Source organism: Sinohyriopsis cumingii, unplaced genomic scaffold (assembly GCF_028554795.1).
Source record: "Sinohyriopsis cumingii isolate HCF-2022 unplaced genomic scaffold, ASM2855479v2 utg000881l, whole genome shotgun sequence".
NCBI classification, from domain to species: domain Eukaryota; kingdom Metazoa; phylum Mollusca; class Bivalvia; order Unionida; family Unionidae; genus Sinohyriopsis; species Sinohyriopsis cumingii.
This window is the reverse complement of record NW_028315939.1, coordinates 813064-834074: the sequence shown is the minus strand read 5'-3', so window position 1 is coordinate 834074 and position 21011 is coordinate 813064. Positions and strand designations below refer to the sequence as shown.

General features: G+C 34.7%; 1 protein-coding gene across 4 annotated transcripts in view; it reads left to right on the top strand.

Annotated features, from left to right (window-relative positions):
• Positions 1 to 21011, top strand: part of LOC149773124 (regulator of telomere elongation helicase 1-like) — a 240161-nt gene that overhangs the window by 181568 nt on the left and 37582 nt on the right. For all 4 annotated transcript variants that reach the window (XM_089946787.1, XM_089946786.1, XM_089946788.1 and 1 more), the window contains 9 exons: positions 1273 to 1357; positions 7668 to 7800; positions 8442 to 8555; positions 13167 to 13207; positions 14556 to 14641; positions 15660 to 15737; positions 16559 to 16636; positions 19157 to 19297; positions 20467 to 20582. In XM_089946787.1, coding sequence (XP_089802913.1) covers positions 1273 to 1357; positions 7668 to 7800; positions 8442 to 8555; positions 13167 to 13207; positions 14556 to 14641; positions 15660 to 15737; positions 16559 to 16636; positions 19157 to 19297; positions 20467 to 20582 — 872 coding nt within the window. The remainder of the gene's footprint in view (positions 1 to 1272; positions 1358 to 7667; positions 7801 to 8441; positions 8556 to 13166; positions 13208 to 14555; positions 14642 to 15659; positions 15738 to 16558; positions 16637 to 19156; positions 19298 to 20466; positions 20583 to 21011) is intronic.

The following is a 21011-nucleotide window of genomic DNA, read 5'->3' as shown; positions in this document are numbered from 1 at the left end:
GTATACCATTTCAGGTATCATCATGAAACTTGGCATTCATTTGTATCACAATGAAAGTTTGTTCCTGTATACCATTTGAGGTATCATCATGAAACTTGGTTTGCATTTGTATCACAATGAAAGTTTGTTCCTGTATACCATTTGAGGTATCATCATGAAACTTGGTTTGCATTTGTATCACAATGAAAGTTTGTTCCTGTATACCATTTGAGGTATCGTCATGAAACTTGGCATTCATTTGTATCACAATGAAAGTTTGTTCCTGTATACCATTTGAGGTATCATCATGAAACTTGGTTTGCATTTGTATCACAATGAAAGTTTGTTCCTGTATACCATTTGAGGTATCATCATGAAACTTGGTTTGCATTTGTATCACAATGAAAGTTTGTTCCTGTATACCATTTGAGGTATCATCATGAAACTTGGTTTGCATTTGTATCACAATGAAAGTTTGTTCCTGTATACCATTTCAGGTATCATCATGAAACTTGGTTTGCATTTGTATCATGAATAGACATTGTGTCTTGTAAAATAATGGAAGTTATCTGATGAGTATTTTCAGTAATAATAATAAAATCAGAACTCCAGGGCACATGAAGAGAATTGGACCCAGGGGGACGTGAAAAGAATAAGACCCAGGGTCAAATGTATAGAATAAGACCCAGAAAATAAAACTGTTTTTCAAGACTCATGAAAATTGATACAAACAAAATTAAATGAATTTGCACTGCAATGGTCAAAATTATTATAAAACGCCCCAGTATGCCTTTGCTCCTGTTATAATGTAAGTGGGATCTTGGATATCACTCAATTAATTAAATTTTATTTTACCCTTGGTGCTTGTTTTGTCTTAATTTTAGTTACTTGATCTTGAGTAGCAGTTATAATGTGGCTTTCCCAGCATGAAATACCATATGTACTCACAAATAAGTTGAGTAAACCTACATGAGTAAACCTGCAAACAGCAAGGATCCTGATCTGCTCTAGCATAATACACTCTCAGATCATGTTGTTTGTTCTGCTATTACTCATGACAAACTGCACTGACCCTGATCAGCCATCACATAATACACTGGCAATTCTGGGTCTGTACAGTTTGCAGTAGGACTTAAAGCAAGTATATATGATTCTTTTTGTTTTGTTATTTTGGAGTATTATAACAGTTGTGTTGGAATATACCTTGATATAAGGTTCCTTGCTTGAAACATTGGTGACAAATATGACTGCCATAAACAATGCTTTTAACGATGTATGTCCTCTTGTGTTCAGGTGTATATTCAACAGGACGAGAGTTTTGGTGGTAAGCAGAAGAAACTGGATCTGTGGACCAACCCTGGCAAGCCAGACAAATCAGGTCAGATTTGAGTTTGTTTCAAACAGTATTTCAACTTCATGAGACTTCTTCATGTTTCAGCTGATTTCCACTTTTTTTCCAGTACATGGGATACATTTGCCAAGAAAAGTGTGTGTGTGTGTTTATGCATGCATATGTGTGTCATCCTATTCCACCAGTGTGCACTGCCGGATTCCTAATAGAATGCAGCCAATAAATGGTTCAATATTTTTCTTTTTCATTTTCTTCAGGGACCTATATAACAGTGCAAAAGTTAGTTGTTGTGCTTCCATTAAGTAGTCAAGAAGGCCATTACCAAATTCTAACCTGCAAAACCAAGCATTCAGATATATTATAGGACAGTTAAAACAGATGCCACAGTTCTCAGGTTTTTGCTAAGAAGTCAATTATGTTTAGCATTGCATCTGGGCTGATAGGCATGGCTAAAGTACTGGCAAAGTACAGAGAATCGCACGAAGAACTTTATTTGGACAGAACATCAGTTTCAGTTAAAAATGAGACTTGGATTAGAGGCTCTGATCAGTTCCGTAAAGTCTTTGCTTTTTCTAAACATAGATAAAGCCACAAACTATGACCTAAAGCCTGTAGTCTGCACTGTTGTCAGTAACATCTGCACTGTTGTCAGTAACATCTGCACTGTTGTCAGTAACATCTGCACTCTTGTCAGTAACATCTGCACTCATGTCAGTAACATCTGCACTCGTGTAGGTAACATTTGTACTCTTGTCAGTAACATCTGCACTCTTGTCAGTAACATCTGCACTCTTGCCAGTAACATCTCTGCAGTAAGTAGAAAAATTGTTGTAGATCTTTTGGTCTCAGTGTACTTAAGTTTGACAGACAGCATTCAGAGGATCAGAAATATAAAATCCTTCTCATGGACTCTAGTAATGTTATGAGAGACTCCAAAATGACTTGTCTGAGAGAAAGGGCACTTCATCCTTTTCATCCTTTTAATATATATATATATATATATATATATATATATATATATATATATATATATATATATATATATATATATATATATATATATATATATATATATATATATATATATATATATATATATATATATATATATATCTGTGTGTGTGTGTGTGTGTGTGTGTGTGTGTGTGTGATCATGCCAACATTGCTTTCTGCAAAACCATTTGATTTTGTTATTGAATGTCCTCTGCATGATCTTCACAATGCCTTCATATGGTCACCAGACTTGTGTTAAGTGCTAAGAGGGATCAGTGACATGGTGCAAGGTACCACATGCCCCACACATACATAAAACTGAGGCAACTGTTATTTTGTAAATGTAACAATGAGCACAACCTTCGGGTGCATTGTTTGTCGCATTTGTAGTGGTAGCAGATGTATAACACACAGTGTACTAGATGAGGCATGTTAAAATGTACTAGCTGAGGCATGTTTGTATGTCACGTGATTTGTATTTCAGACTTCACTGACTTTGGTAAAATTGCATGTTTATTTCTCAACATAATGGAAGGTCCTTGTCTCCTACATTTTGCATTTTTATGGATTAGGTTAATCTTTTGCATTTAGCTTATTGTCAGCTAGGTTTTTTACACCAGTTATATATATTGTTATGGCAAGAATAAGGTACATGAAGTGTTTTGTAAACTATATAAATTTTTATACCTGGAATCTTGAAACTTAATAAAGGGATGCATGCTGATGAGTACTACATCCTGCTCAGTAGTAGGTCACTGTGAATTATATTTCTTGCTTCTCTGACTGTTAAAATTTGTGTTTTAACTTTATTTCTCAAGCTGTATTTATGCTAGAATCTTGAGTATGACTGCTTCAGTGGCATAAGTGGTTAGAGTTTCTGCCACAGATGCAAGAGGTCACAGGTTTGAACCCCAGCCAACTCATACCAAAGACTTATAAAAATGGTACTGACAGCTGCCTCACATGGCACTCAGCATTAAGAGGCTAGCCACTAGTGTTAGGATGGTCAGCTGGTGTCAGGATAATGTGACTGGGTGGGGCATCATGCTACATGTCTGTGGCATGATTCTCCAGTGCTAGACATATCTATAAACTACTACACGACTCCATCAAAAGGATAGTCAACTTGAAAACATGTGAGTGCTGCCTTTACAAGTCAAGGGCTTATTGGGTCACTTGCACTGGCAGAAAACATGGGAAATATCACATGTAAACTAAAAATATAACTTATGGAAAATGAAAATACAACTTAAATTAAAACATTGCATCAAACAGTGTTTATACAGCAAAACAAATATTAATTAAGAATTGCACTTTGCAAAACTTAACAAACTGAGCTGTATGGCTGAATAGGAAAAATAAAGACAAAAAGTGTAAAGTAATTACAGCAATTATTCAGTGAAATATATCACAGATAAATTTGTATTTTGTCCATCTTCATGTAATAAAATTCACAGAAACCAATAATGATTGACATTTTAAATCTATAATATAAATCCATGAATTTTAATTTTGGTCACATCCCAGTATAAAAACAGTAGTCCCATTCAGAATATTCCATAAAGTTTATTCCAAGATTCCATAAAGTTTATTCCAAGATTCCATAAAGTTTTTTCCAAGAATCTTGCTTAACAAAGCAATAAAGGTAAAGTCTACACTTTTTGTGATTCACTATGTTCTGTAAATGTCTGTATTGTGTTTTCAGATTCAGATTCAATGCCCATGCAGTCATAATCATGATCTGAGTAACCAAATAAAATCCACTGCCATCTGGTCATTGTAAACAACTTCTGACACCAATTTCATGTCTTAAATGTCATACATGTGTGCTTATGTGGAGCTTGAGCTTGGGCTCTGTAAGTGATAATTTGATCATGCAGTTTTGAAATCTATTGAAAAATATACTACAACAGTATAGGTGTAAATTGTGTGGTATGCTCAAAGTTCATGTACGCGTCCTCTACTAATTATAGGACTGCACTTAGCATTGAACAAGTATCAAAAAATGGCAGCTTGAACAAAGGGTTGACAGCTGGGAAAACAAAGCAGGTGCTGCCTTTACAAGCAAAGGTCAAACTTGCAAAACCTATGTGTACTGGCCAATAACTGAGGAAATATCAATTGGGAGTAAGATCTGGCATATGAATAACTCAAGTTCAAGTTAAATGAAAACTTTTATTGCATCAAACATAGCATTTATACAGTTGAAATGAAAATATAATACAAGTATGAACACTTCACTTTTGTGGTGAGTAATATTTAGTGTAAGATTTTCAAATTGTTAAATGTAGATACAGCTGTTATATTATGAATGCCATAATGAACACAATGCATTCAGTATATGCATTTCTGGATGGAAACAGTGGCATTACAAGAAACATGCTGGCATCCAATATAACAGCCATGGTGGCCATCTTGTTTTTGTGACTCCTCCTGAATAGATAATCATACCGACATGGGTTTTTCACAAAGAGATCATATGCTGTCAAGTTGCTCTTGATTAAATTGGTACCAATCAAACATTCATTTTGTCCATCATGTTGGCTATTTTGAACTTTTTGTTAACATTACTCCTCCTGAATGGATGGTCCTATTGACATCTGATTTCTAGTTGGTCCTAAATGAACATGCTGCCCCTCAGACATGTGATTTCTAGTTGGTCCTAAATGAAAATGCTGCCCCTCAGACATCTAATATGATCATCGTGGCAGTCATTTTGAAACTCGTTATTTCACCTTGATCAATGATTGTATCAATAGAATGTTTTCACTGAAACATTTCTTATAATGTCTAGTTTAACATTAATGAAAATGGTGCTAATTAGACCTCTGGTCTGATGACTGTAAGTGGCCGCCATCTTAAATCTTGTTATTGCTACTGCTTCAGAACTGACCATCATAGCAACACGGGGTTTTCACTAATATACATCTTTTGATATATCATTGGTTCTTAATGAAAATAGTGCCAGTCACACCTACATACCTGCAGGAGGTCGCAGGTTTGAACCCTGGCCGAGTCATACCAAAGACTTACAAAAATTGTACTAACTGCTGCCTCGTTTGGCACTCAGCATCAAGAGGTTAGTGTTAGGACTGGTTGGGCTGGTGTCAGGATAATGTGACTGGATGGGACATCATGCTACATGTCTGCGGCATGATGTCCTAGTGCTAGACATTGCTATAAACTGTCACACTGCAGACATCATAGCGATATTACTGAAAAATTGTTAAAGCTACGTTAAAAATCTAAATCACACACACACACACACACACACCTACATACCAACATTAAAAAAAACTTCCTTCTTGCAAAAATACAATTATTCCTATTTTAAAATGATGATGAAACCTCCAGCCTTGAAAACCATCTTAAAAATCTTGTTATGGCTGGTAGCTTTATTGACGTGGAGTTATAGCAAACCCACTATTATAGCAACATCTCCTGGATAGTGAATGAATATGGTGACCATCACAAAAATCTTGTTATAACTATTCCTCTTGCATGAATGGTAGGGTAGAAACAGTGTATGTCTGACCATGAATGGTAGGGTAGAAATGGTGTATGTCTGACCATGAATGATAGGGTAGAAACGGTGTATGTCTGACTATGAATGATAGGGTAGAAACGGTGTATGTCTGACCATGAATGGTAGGGTAGAAATGGTGTATGTCTGACCATGAATGGTAGGGTAGAAACGGTGTATGTCTGACCATGAATGGTAGGGTAGAAACGGTGTATGTCTGACCATGAATGGTAGGGTAGAAATGGTGTATGTCTGACCATGAATGGTAGGGTAGAAATGGTGTATGTCTGACCATGAATGGTAGGGTAGAAATGGTGTATGTCTGACCACCAACATAACTGTACTTTTGTAAAGGAGTTCTGAAAACCAGACCTAATTTATACTGAGGTTGAGTCTAAGGTCATTGCTTGCATTTTGGTACTAGAGATAACACAAATACAAGTAAATCTGGACCAGGCTTTGTATTTATTTGGATTCCAAGACACAAGTTGATAGTCAGCACTTTGTCTGGCTGTACTGGCTTGTGAGTATGATACAGGTACCAAAATGACTCAGTCCAACTGCAAACTGCACAGACCGAGATCTGCCTTTGCATAATGCACTGGCAGATCTGGGTCTATGCAGTTATGAGTAATCAGTAGCATAGATTGTATCTGCGTGCCTATTATGATCTTTGTTGTTTGTAGTTTGACTTGACTTTATAAGTGAGTATATACCATGTGATAGGTTTTTATCAAACCCAGTTTGTGGCTACATCTGATGCATACCTTGAATAATGCCACTTAAATAACTGTCGTTTTTTTCCAAAACAATATTAATTTTAGGTTATCCAAACTTTGAAAGTGAGTATATCTTGTCATTGTCTGAGACAAGTTCACTGATTTTATCCACATCATATCAGATTTAGTGTTAAAGGTCATGACTGAAATATTTGTACAAGCGTACATATATCTTACGAATGTGTTAACTAGAGATGTAAGGAAATATTTTTCTAACCAAGTTTGGTTTGTTGGATTTGGTTTAGTGTGATGTTTTACATAGATATCTTATGAATGTGTTAACTCAGAGATGTAAGGAAATATTTTTCTAACCAAGTTTGGTTTGTTGGATTTGGTTTAGTGTGATGTTTTACATAGATATCTTATGAATGTGTTAACTCAGAGATGTAAGGAAATATTTTTCTAACCAAGTTTGGTTTGTTGGATTTGGTTTAGTGTGATGTTTTACATAGATATCTTATGAATTTGTTAACTGAGAGATGTAAGGAAATATTTTTCTAACCAAGTTTGTTTTGTTGGATTTGGTTTGATGTGATGTTTTACATCACATTTTCTTATCAGACAGTTTCAGTACTTGACAGGCAAAATAATATAAAGAATGGAGGAAGGGGTTTTATCTTTGATTCCTGGAAATTCTTTTCAGCTAGTAGAGCATCAGTACCTTCATGGGACTCTTGTTTCCAAGTTGGTGCCTAAGATAAGTAATATACACTTTGTTTTTCTGAACTTGTACTCACTCATATTGATTTCATCAGAAATTTAGAAAATTGAAGAAAATTACTAGGAACTTAATTACATGTACTATAATTACCCATAATTCACCAAGAAGCCTTGGGTAATATGGTCAGTATCTGTGTTTAGTGGTTAAGAAAGTTTCTAGTTTTTTTAAAATACATTTTTAGAAGTAGAGTGAATAATATGATTTCATTTTTGTTTTTTTAAATTGGATACAGATTGAGATAAATATTGATAATATATCCATAACAGTGTTGTCTCTACAAAATATGTGATTATTTTAAATAAGTGATTGCTTACCTTACAGGAAAGACTTTGAGTTATTGGTGCTTTAGTCCAGGTCACAGTATGAGTGACCTCATAGGTCATGGAGTCAAGGCCATTATCTTAACAAGTGGAACCCTCTCTCCTTTGGACTCCTTCACTGCAGAAATGCAGATGTAAGTAATAGTATTTTTGGAGCTTTCAATTTCAGCGTCTTATCATTACCAAGCTCCTAAATTTAAATCAGTGGTGATGTTATGGAAATGAAGAATGTTTTGCAAATTATTGGCTCTAATTCAGGAACAATTGCAGGGCAGTTCTGGATATTTATATATTTTTAATTGCTCAGGCCATTGGACCAGGCTGCAAGCTATTAACCACTGACAGTTTTAGACAGTTGGTTTGCAAATCTAAATTATCATTAGAGGGATAATAAGTTCAGTTTCTCAGTTTTTAAATGTTTGCCATTTAAATAGAGAAAACATTTTTGGTTTTGATATGATAAAATTGCATGGAAAATATCAAATATAAATATAATTTATTCATTTTTAACTGAGAGAGATTGATTGACCCTTTGTGCTGGCAATATCTTTGTCTTACTGTCACATATGTAAAGCTTTCATTTCACCTTTTTTTTAAAAAAGACTCAGTTTCAATATCCTTTCTTTTCCGTTGGAAGCCAAGGAAAACTGATAATCAGACCACATTTTTCGTTTGTTTGCTTGTTGTTTTATTTAGTAAAAAACTTAAGGAATTTAGTATTTATCAAGTTTTTAGTGCTGTACAGTTTGCTTCATTACTGACTTACTCCTTGCAGTCCATTCCCAGTTCGTCTAGAAAACCCTCATGTCATAGAAAAGCACCAGGTGTGGATTGGGATTCTTAAAAAAGGCCCAGATGGGACCGTGCTCAACTCTAATTATGAAACAAGGTATGGTATTATAAAATATCATGAAAAAACAGAAGAAAAAAAATGGAATTACAGTATTGACCATGTGTGAAAATAAAGGGTTCAGACCCATATATGATCTTCATTACCTACAGTACCTCCAGACCTACCCATACTAATGTAACAAATAAATTGGTACAGTTATCTTCATTAATGTGATTATTTTTTGTAAAAATATATTGCTTAATGATTATGTATCTGAGTTGGCCTGCAGTAAATGAACAGTATCATATATTGAAACAACAAGCAATCACACCCATCACTTGTTAATTTGCTTTTGCCAATAAAAAATTTGACAAAATAACTTAATTAAAAATGATCTTAAGCTCATGTTTCTTTTTTGGCCGATATTTTTTATCTTTTCTTCTGCACTGGTAATTCTTCTCATTTAAACATTGTTAAAAATAAAATCCATGAACAACTTTAGTTTCCTTCACAAGATCACAGAATTCTGATGATATTCACTGTGGTTATTAAGTTTCACATTTTCAGGCTGTCAGTATTTTCTGGTCCAGATTTCCCCTTGAATCACATTTGTATTTTGTGAAGAATGGAGAATGTACTCTCTTTATAACCGTTAGGATGTGACAATATAGGGCCTAAATGTATTTTGTCTGTGCATAATGGCATGAAAATTTCTATGCAGTCTTAGAAACATAACTTTAACCAGTTTTGTAAATTGGCCTGCTATGAAGAATGGTAAATAACTGTGCTCAGTTAAAAAATTTGCAAATAGAATTTTATATCATCTCTTCCTCCATATGCTTTCTTAAAATCGACTTTGCATGAAAGAACACAACATTAACTTTACTGCTCACCTGCACACACTTAAACTCTTATTTCCAATTATTGCTGATCTTGTAGTATGTGCAACAGGCAGCCATTAAGATTATATTTTTATCCTGTCACTCGTAGAATCCACATGTATGTAATTAATGATACACCTTTCCCTTCATAACTCACATTGGGGTTCAAAAGCATAGACCATACTATAAGTGAGGGTGTGAGTTACCAAGGGACCTCCAAAAAATCCACTAGAAATCCAGAGAACTACGGGGTTGTTGGGGGGAGGGGGGAGAAACTGGGCTGTTTAATGACTGAATCCTTGTTTTATAATTGTGTTGAGAATAATTGTCAATAAAGCACTTTTTCTGTTGAAGTTCCTTGTTTATTCTGTATAAATAACATTCAGTTTCAAAACGTCTAACATCTGAAAGATTGATAACATGATTCCAACTGGTTTCAACAACCAACACGGTATGCTAAAAGATTATTGCATTATGTCACGACTTTTTGTTTTGCTGATTAGTCTGGTTCCTGGCGTGGTGTTTAATAGTATTTTGTGAAACAAAGAGTCTACTAAGCAGGGAACCAGACTAACTTTTGATTCACTACCAAAGAAGATTCCTTTTTGTTAAAAAAAGCAACATTTAGTGAGACAATCGTCTACATTGAAACTCAATTTTTGAATTGTTCAATTAGTAAAATATTGATGGTGATTTCATTGTAAGTAACAGTGAAACTTCTTATCATCCTTGAGGATATCTCTACATGCAAATTCAGGAATTCTCTGAAACTCGTTTTCCCCACAATGGTCCATATCTGTGAAACAATGCTCTGTACTTTATGAAGTACTCATTTCGCTCAGTTGCTTTGCTATCTTTAATCATATTTATGATTAAGTAGGTTAATTTAAGGAAGTTGAATTAGGTTACTTACACAATAACATTTATAACAGTGATCAATTGATCCACTGAAATAAGTTACCTGGCATACAACCCGGGGCTGCTGGTTCTTAAGCATGCAGGATTTGTATGCCTTTTAACTTTTTTGTTTGTTCCACCTCCTTTATTTGATTCAAAAGACATAATTAATGTGATAATAGAAAAGGAGGACCACTTTTTATATTGTGCAACAATACAACAAATGCTTCCGCTAGTCCGATATTAAAACACAGTCGTAATTAATTAGGTTGACAGAGAAGTGCTAGATTACATATCTGTCATGGTAGATTGACACATTTTACATTTAACTACAAGACACATTGCATTTATGCTGATTCCACTTAAAAGGAACTAAAAGATAGAACTAGAAAACACATTTCAGTTGATAATTTTTTTTATCTAATTGGTATTTGTTTATTAAAGTACTGCCTCCATTAAGCATAAGATACATTTTCTGTGATCGAAATATCCATGAATATCGTTAATTACAGTGTACTGAGAATGTCATTTGGAATGAATATGTAACAAATTTTATGACTTCTTTTTAAAGTTAATATTTCATAATGTTGATTAAAACTTCCAGGTCATATCTACAGTTTTATACAATAAAGCGAGTGATTTAACAAATTTTCCATTACCAATTTTGATCATGATTTTCTTCAAGTTCAACAGATAGGGATCAGTTTTTGGTATTTTCTGGTTTAAAAAATTGGATCCACACCTGACCCCACGTTAAAAGCGGGTTTGCGAGTTATCAGGGTGTGAGTTATCAAGTGATTGGTGTGGTACAGTTAATGTTACACTGACTGACACGTACCATTTTGACATTACAATGCTATTTGTGATAAGGTTATTCAGAATGCTTATTTCTTGTAAATTCCCCTTACCACCACCAACACCACCAAAGTTTCTTCAAGTTTTAGAATTGGAACATCAATCTTGTACTTGTTTGTTTGATAATTAATTTCATTATCCTATGTACAGGGCCTTTGTGCATTACCTTTCGCTCTCAGCTGATGGAAAATATTGATTTGCATTTAATTCACAGCAAATGTTGGCCTCTCGTCTTACTGTATGTATAACGACTGTGAGGTAGAAGCTGTTTGTCTCAGTTGATTTACCTGCCTGGGCAGCTATAATTTCTTCAAACACTTAGACCAATAGAGATACCATATATACCACTATAAGTGAAGTCCATCTGCAACTGCACAGACCCAGATCTGCCATCACATAATGAGCAAGTGTATACAGTCAAGCCATGTGTTTGATGTAGCTGCATGTGTATGATGCAGCCACATGTGTGTGATCTAGCCATGTGTGTGATGTAGCTACATGTGTGATCTAGCCACATGTTTGATGTAGCCACATGCGTGTGATCTAGCCACATGTGTGTGATCTAGCCATGTTTATGTAATGTAGCCACATGTGTGTGATCTAGCCACATGTATGTGATGTAACCACATGTGTGTGATGTAGCCACGTGTATGTGATGTAGCCATGTGTATGTGATGTAGCCACATGTGTGTGATGTAGCCACGTGTATGTGATGTAGCCACATGTGTGTGATGTAGCCACATGTGTGTGATGTAGCCACATGTATATGATGTAGCCACATGTGTGTGATGTAGCATGTGATTGAGAATGTTAATAGTAAATTTACCGTTACATAAAATGTTACTGTACATACACCCATATGAGTAATGTAAAACCACAAACAGTACTAATTTGCCATAGCATAATGTACCAGCAGGCCAAGGTATAAATTGCTTTTTCAACTAATTACTCCTTACAAACTGCACTGACCCAGATCTACCAGCTCATTATGTGATGGCAGCTCTGGGTCTGCAGTTTTCAGTCAGACTTGACTTATAAGTGAGTGTATATTGTACTACTGCTTTTCACAGGGTAACAACTTTTGTGAGTGTTTTTCTTGGTACTACATATACCATTTTGAATTTCAAGACCCAGCAAACAACAATCCTCCACTAGATTCAGTAGGACTCCATTCCTTATCTACGTTATGATCCCATCCTCAATCCATCAATGTAGGTGAAAATGAAATTTGTTACAAAACCCCCAAAAAATTGATATTCCATGAAAATTAAATGAACTTACAGTATTAGGATAGTCTTTGACAACAAAACCATCTGCTGATCCTCAAATACATGACTGAGATTCCCGATTTCATATTCTAATCATAGTGTACACATGCCTACAAATTACTTTAAGATTATATTAGTTAACATTTTGTTTTTACTGGGTATATCATGCTGAAGAATTGTTAGCTAAGTCCCTTTCCCATGGACACACAAAGGAAATGTAAGCTAAGTCCCTTTCCCATGGACACAAAGGAATTGTTAGCTAAGTACCTTTCCCATGGACACACAAAGGCAGCTGACCAGACTGATATGGGTAGGTATCCTTGAATTATGAATCTGATATTATGCCACCTGAGGTGCCACAACTCCCCAAACCCACATTAATAAGTATGTTAGTTCCACATATAATGAGAAGTATCATCATGCTCATAAAACCTAAATACTTGACCACTCTGGTGGCCTAAGTCATTAGAGTGAGCCCCGGCTGAGTCATACCAAAGAATTGTAAAAATGGTACTAGCAGCTGCCATGCTTGGCACTTAGCATTAAGAGGTTAGTATTAGGACTGGTTGGCCTAGTGTCAGGATAATATGACTGGGTGGGACATCATGGTACATGTCTGCGGCATGATGCCCCAGTGCTAGACAGTACTATAAACTGCCACACTGCAGACATCATAGCAATATGACTAAAATTATTAAATCTTAATTAAAAATAAAAAACACAGATACCCTAAGTGCTTCAAGTAATTGTATTATTTTCTTTTGCAGGTTTAATACGACATACCAAGCATCACTGGGAAATTTAGTAGGTATGTCATAATAGTGTTTTTTAAAATTGTAAATGTAATTTTTAAAACTGACCACTATTTCAGGTTTTTTACATATATCTTGTCAGAAGTATCCATCATCAGGTATTACAGATGTATGGTCTCATTGTAATGCGAGTCACCACTAACCAGATCTGCAAAGGGTGGCCAGAGGTATTTGAATGAGATTGTCACCAGATAAAAAAAACCAAGATTTTATGATTTGAACCCAACTCAAGAGAAATAGAAATGAGAGAAAACAAACGAGCCTTTTATAGACATTATTTTTTGCCACAAAAGTTCCTGGCATGCAGGTACCTGTGCCCAACACTGCTAGCATCACTGGTAATTGCTATGCCTCCAAAGTGTTGTGAGAAGTTGCAGAATGCTTCCGTACCACCTGGCCACACACAGGTAACAGGTATCTATCAACTCATGACAGTGCACTGCATCAACACGCAAATGTGTGAGGCTTGCTGAAGCAGCATAACATCCAGACTTTACCTCATTATCCACACAGGTCTGATTGAGCTCCATGTGATTTTAGACTAAATCCCATTATTGCTGATGGACAGGCAGATTGAAACTGCAGTGCATGTACCACATACCAGAAAGTGAATGCAAAATGGCATTTAATAATTGGATGATTAGACTGTGTGTAGGGTTTAATGGTGAGTACTTTGAGGGAATGCAATGATATATTGGTCACTAATGAACAGCCCTGTACAGCACACTAATATTCAGGTAACTGGAAGTTATCAGAGTGGGATAGAAGGGATGATTATCATAGAGCAGGTTGGCTGATGTCTGTTAGCTGATAAAGAACTTTTATTCAGAACTTTTTAAATACTCCTTACTAATATTAATTTAGTAGATAGGTACAAAATGCAGAGTAGTCATTGTATATCAAGTGCTGAAAATAGGTAGAAAGCAAAATTTATCATTGACTGCTCTATTATTTATGTTAATATGACCATATCATAATTTGTATATATGTAACATGTGTAACAACACCTCCTGATGCCACAATCATGCAGAAGAAAGGTGTAATGACTCAGGCATCTAAATGACTCAGGCATCGAAATGTATTTCAGAGTCATTCATAACTGTTCTGCAGTTTTGGAAATAAAACTGATAAAATAATTGCATGAAATAAATAGAATCTTACATTTGCGCCCATTTCAAATGAAATTTATGAAACTCATCAAATATTTCCATTTTTTTGCTTGCTTTAAGATAGGAATTATATGATTTTATTCCAAAAAATGTTTTTAATTAACCACTCGTGTCAAAGCCTCTATAAATAAAAAATGTTTTATACCATAATGATTTTTCTGTCTAAACATTTCAGTGAATTTTGCTCGTGTGGTTCCCAGTGGCCTACTAATATTTTTTCCATCATATCCTCTGATGGATAAGTGTCTGGAATACTGGAAGGTCAGTATGCAATATTAATTAAGCTAAACCAACTGATCTTTTTCAAAAGATGTATGAACTGAGTTTGTGGCATCGCATAGATTATGAATTGATCCATGTGTTAATTAGTATATCATTTAAATTGGATTTTAGAGCAAGTTCATTTAAATTTATCATGGAAGGGTAGAATGCCATTAAACAATTTTTCTGATTTCCAACAAAGACTCGTCAATAAAGATATTTATGTATCTATAATGTTTTCTCAATGGATACTGGTTCAAAAAGATTTTAAAAGTTACATTCAATTACATTCAGTTCTTTTTGATTAAATGTGAATTAAGTAGCTCTAAATCTTTTATCTAATTAATATTCAAGATGAATAAGAAAGTGTTTTGTAGATATATGGTTATTATTATATAAGTCTGTCAAAGTACATATTAGAGTTGTCTCTCTCTTAAATGCACAACCTCCATCCCCCTACCTTTGGCCACCTGCTTTTGAATTCCAGAATCCCATTGTGCCAATGATTTTATGTTCAAAGGTACTCCTATAGGATGGTAATCCCTCTAACATGGCCACCATTTTAATGCAAAACATGCCAAAGTTACTGTTTAAGAGCAGACACATAATGGGTTTATATATAGAAATCTTACAAATATTTGTTGTTTTGTAAATTTTTCAGAATGACATTTGTTTTGATATGCCGATAAAGTGAGTAATCTGTTTATCCTTACTGCTGTGTTCCTTGGATCTCAGGTCTTGCTATACTGTATGGCATGCATAAATAACATTATAATGAGGGAGTACTGTATCATTTACAACATTATAATGAGGTCTTACTATAGGGTGGTATACTGTATAATGTTATAATCAAGCAATACTGTACAATGTAGTTATATGGCATTCTCACTCAAGGTTGATCACTTTGTTTTATAATGTGAGAGTACTGTACAATGGAGTTCGTTATACAGCATAATGAGGGAGAACTGTAATTCCATTATGTACCATATTCGAATATATATTTGATTTTATCATGCAGGAAACAAATATATGGAGTAGGATAGAGCAGTACAAGCAGTTATTTGTAGAACCCAAGGGGAAGACAGCATTTAATGAGGTAATTTGTATATTATTGACTTTTGGATGAAATGTCTTGTACACAGAATTAATTGTTATTCATAACGAATGTCTGTACATCTTTCCAACTTTGTTTGGTAGGCCTCATGTATGGCAAGGTTTCGATGGAATATACAAATTTATTTAATCATAATTCATCATTTTAAAAAAAATCATCTTATATCAGTAGAATTTTATAGAAAGATGTTGAAAATCTCTTTTTTCGAGTATAGATTTTAAAAATGTTTTTATTTTATGCCAGGCTGTGAATGACTGGATTTTCCTAGTAAAATTATTGTAATAATTCACTTGAATGAAATACTTTAAACAATTTCACTGCCATATCAGTAACATGATGACCATGGAATCTGAAGTTATTCTTAGATGCTTACATGGCCGAGTGGTAAATATTGCCACCTCCTATTGACGATGACTGAATTTCAAATCCAACAAGGCACACATGATTTTTGTTCATCTTAGTGTGCTATTTGCTTTTAATTGGGAAGGAGAATTATGTAACTGTTTATATTCTGTGTGTGAATAATCATAAAAAACACAGCAAACTGCTGACATTGCAGGGGATCCAGTAAGAAATCTGCTTCTTCAATCACTTTTACAGTAAATCTTGTTAGCCAATATGTTTGAGCATAAAATATAAAACATTTGCTTGATACACCCACTCAATGAAATATATCCATTATTCACTCCTTTCAAGCAAATGCTTTGTATTTAATATGTGTCTCTACAATATTTTAATTGTCTTTTAATTAATTTTTTAAAAATAATTCCTATTAAAAGTTCTTATTTAATTTAATGTTTCAGGTAATGGATGGTTTCTACAACAAGATCAATGATGAAACACTAAATGGAGCCATTTTTATAGCGGTCTGTAGGGGAAAGGTAGGTTTCTGCCACACTACACTAACAAACTCCATCCAGGTCTTAAAATTCATAACATGTCCAGAATGATCCCTTCTTGTATTCTGCTCTCACTCTTGACTTGTTCACTGATATTCTTGTTTTATTTTGTGCTAGATAGCCATGTTCTGCTTGGTGCTCTGTTTACTCAGGCTTTAAGTTTTAATATTTGCAACATAAAAATTGTTTTAAGTTAGTAAAAATATTTTGCTCTAAAGTTTTCTGTTACCTTTTTGTCAGGATTCTTTTGACTCTGTTTCAAGTAACTGCATCATTAAAATGTTATGTTTTGTACTTGCAATGGAAGTTTTCTGCCATTTGTCATAAAAGCATAAACAATACAGCAGGCATCAAACACCACTGTTTTGTAAGACCACAAAAAAAAAAGAACACCTGTTTTGAAAGACCACCATTTTGGAAGTCTACATAACATAAAAGGCCACTGTTTTGGAAGACCATCTGTCCTGCAAGACCACTATTATGGAAGACCACCTGTTATGGAAAGTCACTATTTGTAAGACCACCTGTTATAGAAGGCAACTACTTGGAAGACCACCTGCTATGAAAGACAACTGCCTGGATTACGTGTTGTGTGATGTATGTTCTCTAATAAGAGACCACAATTTGTAGAAAAAGGGTTGGTTTCTGAGGACAGGTTTCTTTGTATGTCACTGACTCAGTCAGATTATTCGGTTTTGTCTTTTGAAGATTTGAATTTGTCATAGCCTCAAGGTTTTATCAAGAACAGATGTCTACAAATGTTTATGCATGAAAAAGTTAGATTTTTCTTTAACCTTAACATACATTGACACCTATTTAATTATTGATGTATCATTGTTGGATCTTTTGATAAATTATGGCTAATTATGATGTTGTCTGTCTGTTATCCTGGTAACTGGCTTGATAGAGTGTCAGACTCATCATCCAAGGGACAAGGGTTCAGCGCCTTCCCATACTTGAGTACCTCAGTGTTTCCTTGCACTTAGCTCCCATTTGATCACTGTGCTATAGATAATATGTTAAAATTGCTATTAAAACCAGCAGAATAAGAAACCTGCGACCAATTTCATTTCTGCACAATAATTTGAGTTTTAGACCATCTACAATTGCCCATTTGTGTGAATGACTTGCACTGTAAGAGGGAAGAGCGTTATTAACTTGGTGTCGATAGGTTTGTATGACTGACTTGCACTGTGAGAGGGAAGAGCACTATTAATTTGGTGTCGATAGGTTTGTATGACTGACTTGCACTGTAAGAGGGAAGAGTGCTATTAATTTGGTGTCGATAGGTTTGTATGACTGACTTGCAATGTGAGAGGGAAGAGTGCTATTAATTTGGTGTCGATAGGATTGTATGACTGACTTGCACTGTAAGAGGGAAGAGCACTATTAATTTGGTGTTGATAGGTTAAAAAGATCAAGGTCACTTTGACTGAAAGAAGGAAAATAGTTTCTACAGAATAGCATTAGTTTTACATCACAGACCGAATATTTTTTGATGGTTTTCAGGGTAAGCATAAAACCTATTGATTATTGGGTCAGAATGTGAAAGGTCATGTTACAGTGATGAAAGATAATAACGGTTTGTACATATTAGTTCTGGATCCAGAGGCTTGGCTGTGTCAGGTATTTTGAAAGGGATTTTGGCCTCTCGTTTCTTCCAACTGTAGAGCATCATTTAGAAAATCAGTGACCTAACTTCCAAAGTGGTTCTGGTAGTTCCACTGAGATCGGACAAGTTCTTGGTGAAAAATCTGCTCAACCTACAGATGTTCCCAAGAAAATCATATGAAAATCTATGTGCTCAAAAATCCTCACTCACAGGTGTTTCATCCAGGATTGTAGATGCCTGGCTTATGTTTGGAAAGCCTGGTATAAAAACAAATTTCAGCCTTCAGTAGTTAAGATACTTTCACAAAGAAGGCCCTCCAGCTCTCACAAACAGGAATGAAGAAGGCTGACCACTTTGTCAAGAGGATAGGTGGCAGGTTTTTCTAGGGACTGGTACAGAGACAACATCATCTGTTTGAATGCCTCAATCTCTCAGATGGCTAAATATTTTCACTATATTTTCAAGAAGGAAAAGTTAATTCTTGTTACGATCAGAGGATATTGCTCCATGATTTCCAATGCATTTAGGAATCATGGTAGTTCAAATATACGCCTTGACAAACATTAATGAGACTTGCTGGTCAGCTGTGACCTGGATTGACCAAAATCAATCACCTTGTTACCTATGCAATCATTCATGGGTTTTGACTTGGCTCACCTGACCTTGGTAAGGGGAGAAGGGGAGGTATTGGGTAAGAGTTTCTTCTCTTGGTTTATATATATATATATATATATATATATATATATATATATAGTCTGTTAGGAACTGCTGGTTTTGAGAGATAGCAGAGCTTCAGATAAGTATTCTCAGGAAAATTTAATTGTTTAAAAATTTACTACTTTACTGCTTGATACCCCACCCCATGACGTTAACATGTTCTTATTTGCTAGGTGAGTGAGGGACTTGATTTCTCCGACAACAATGGTAGGGCTGTTATTATCACCGGACTTCCATATCCACCTTTCATGGATCCTAAAGTTACCCTCAAAATGAAGTTTCTGGATGAGATGAAAGGGAAACAAAACTTTAAGGTAAGATTTATGAAGATACAAATCAAATAGTTTTGAAAACTCCACTCTCCACACACCGTGTTTATAGTCTTTTCCTCATTGTATTATTTTGCAATTTGGTTGTATTTAATGATAGCTTGTGTATACTTAAGGAAATATTTATACAAAAAGTCAACAAATTATATCTATGAATTTCTAACAAGTTCTCTTACATCAAGATAAAGGTAAAAATAATTAATGCCTTTCTGTTTCTTCTTTATTCTTGTCTGTTTTCTTTTGTTTACATCTCTTTTTCTGTGTGAAAGGTAAAATGTAACAACACAGTAGTTTCTTCTTAAGATTTTTTCGTGCAGTTTTTTTAAGGTTTTATGTATATCTACCAGGCATTACATCTGAGATATTTTCCAGACAGAGGTAACTTTAGTATATTATCTCATGACTGATAGAATTGCTCTTGCATCAGTGAATTGTCATGATTGAGATGACAAATCTAAGAGGAGAGATATATTAAATTTTGTGAAACAAAAACAGTTATTATTTTATTTTGGCACAATACACATTTCCTACAAAAGAATATTATATATAAGTCAATGGAGATAGAAGTGGGCTTTTTAGCATCATTTCAAGTCATTGTAGATGAGTAGCAATCCTTGTTCGGAATAATGTTGAATTAAGTAAAGCAAATAAAAAAGATGCAAAGGGAAATAAGGTTATATTGGATTGGAAAATGCCTAATTTTTATGAACAATTGAAAGCTGATTTAAATGACTTGGATGAGAACTTGATGATCATTTGATCATAGGGGAGATTTTAATTTAGTTATGATTGATAATTATATCTGATTGAACAATCCAAGACCCAGAAAGAAGCAAATAGATAATTCAACATGTTGTATATTTATTCTCATTGATCTTTTGAAGAATTGGGTTAGTCCCACTCTCAAGACATGTTCTTTGAGAGATTTGAGAAATGCGAAGTTTCAGGAATCATTACTTCCTTGTACTATAAAGTTGAAAGAAAAATAATAGAAGGGTTGGTGTTTAAGAGGATGAGATATTATCTTGGCAGATTTTAGTTAATTGGAAAATCTATAAGACATTTTTGATAAGTTCTTTCATTTTAAGCATAGTCTCTATAACCATTGTAAATATTTTTTGCTGATTGAGCAGTTCTGTATATTTATATTGTAGAGTTTAGGAGGGAAGGAATGGTATCACCAACAGGCATCCAGAGCTGTGAATCAGGCCATCGGGAGAGTCATCCGTCACAAGGAAGACTATGGTGCAATTCTTCTGTGTGATACTAGGTAAATTCAGTCAGGTCTATTGCAAATGACTTTATTGTTAAAGAGATTGAATCAAACAGTACTTTAATATAATGACATGAGCATGTCATTCTACTGGTGATAGGACCACAATACTGTTTTATAGGCTGTCTGCTGCACATCCATGTTATAATTAAAATCTGCCATGTTTGAAAATTATACGACTTTTTTAAAAATTTGAACAAAATGGTATTTGTACTTGCTCTATCTACTGAGACCAGTAAAATCCAGTGTGCTGGGGACTGGAACTGTTCCACCAGTGCAGTGATGTTTGCCGAGTTAATCCGCTTAAGAATTGTTATGCCATGTCTGCCATGTAAACAAGTTATAAATCGATTACCTTATTGTTGTGTATTTGGAGAGTATAAGGTTTTTTTATAAGTAATAAAGATGGTCGATAATGGCTTGTTG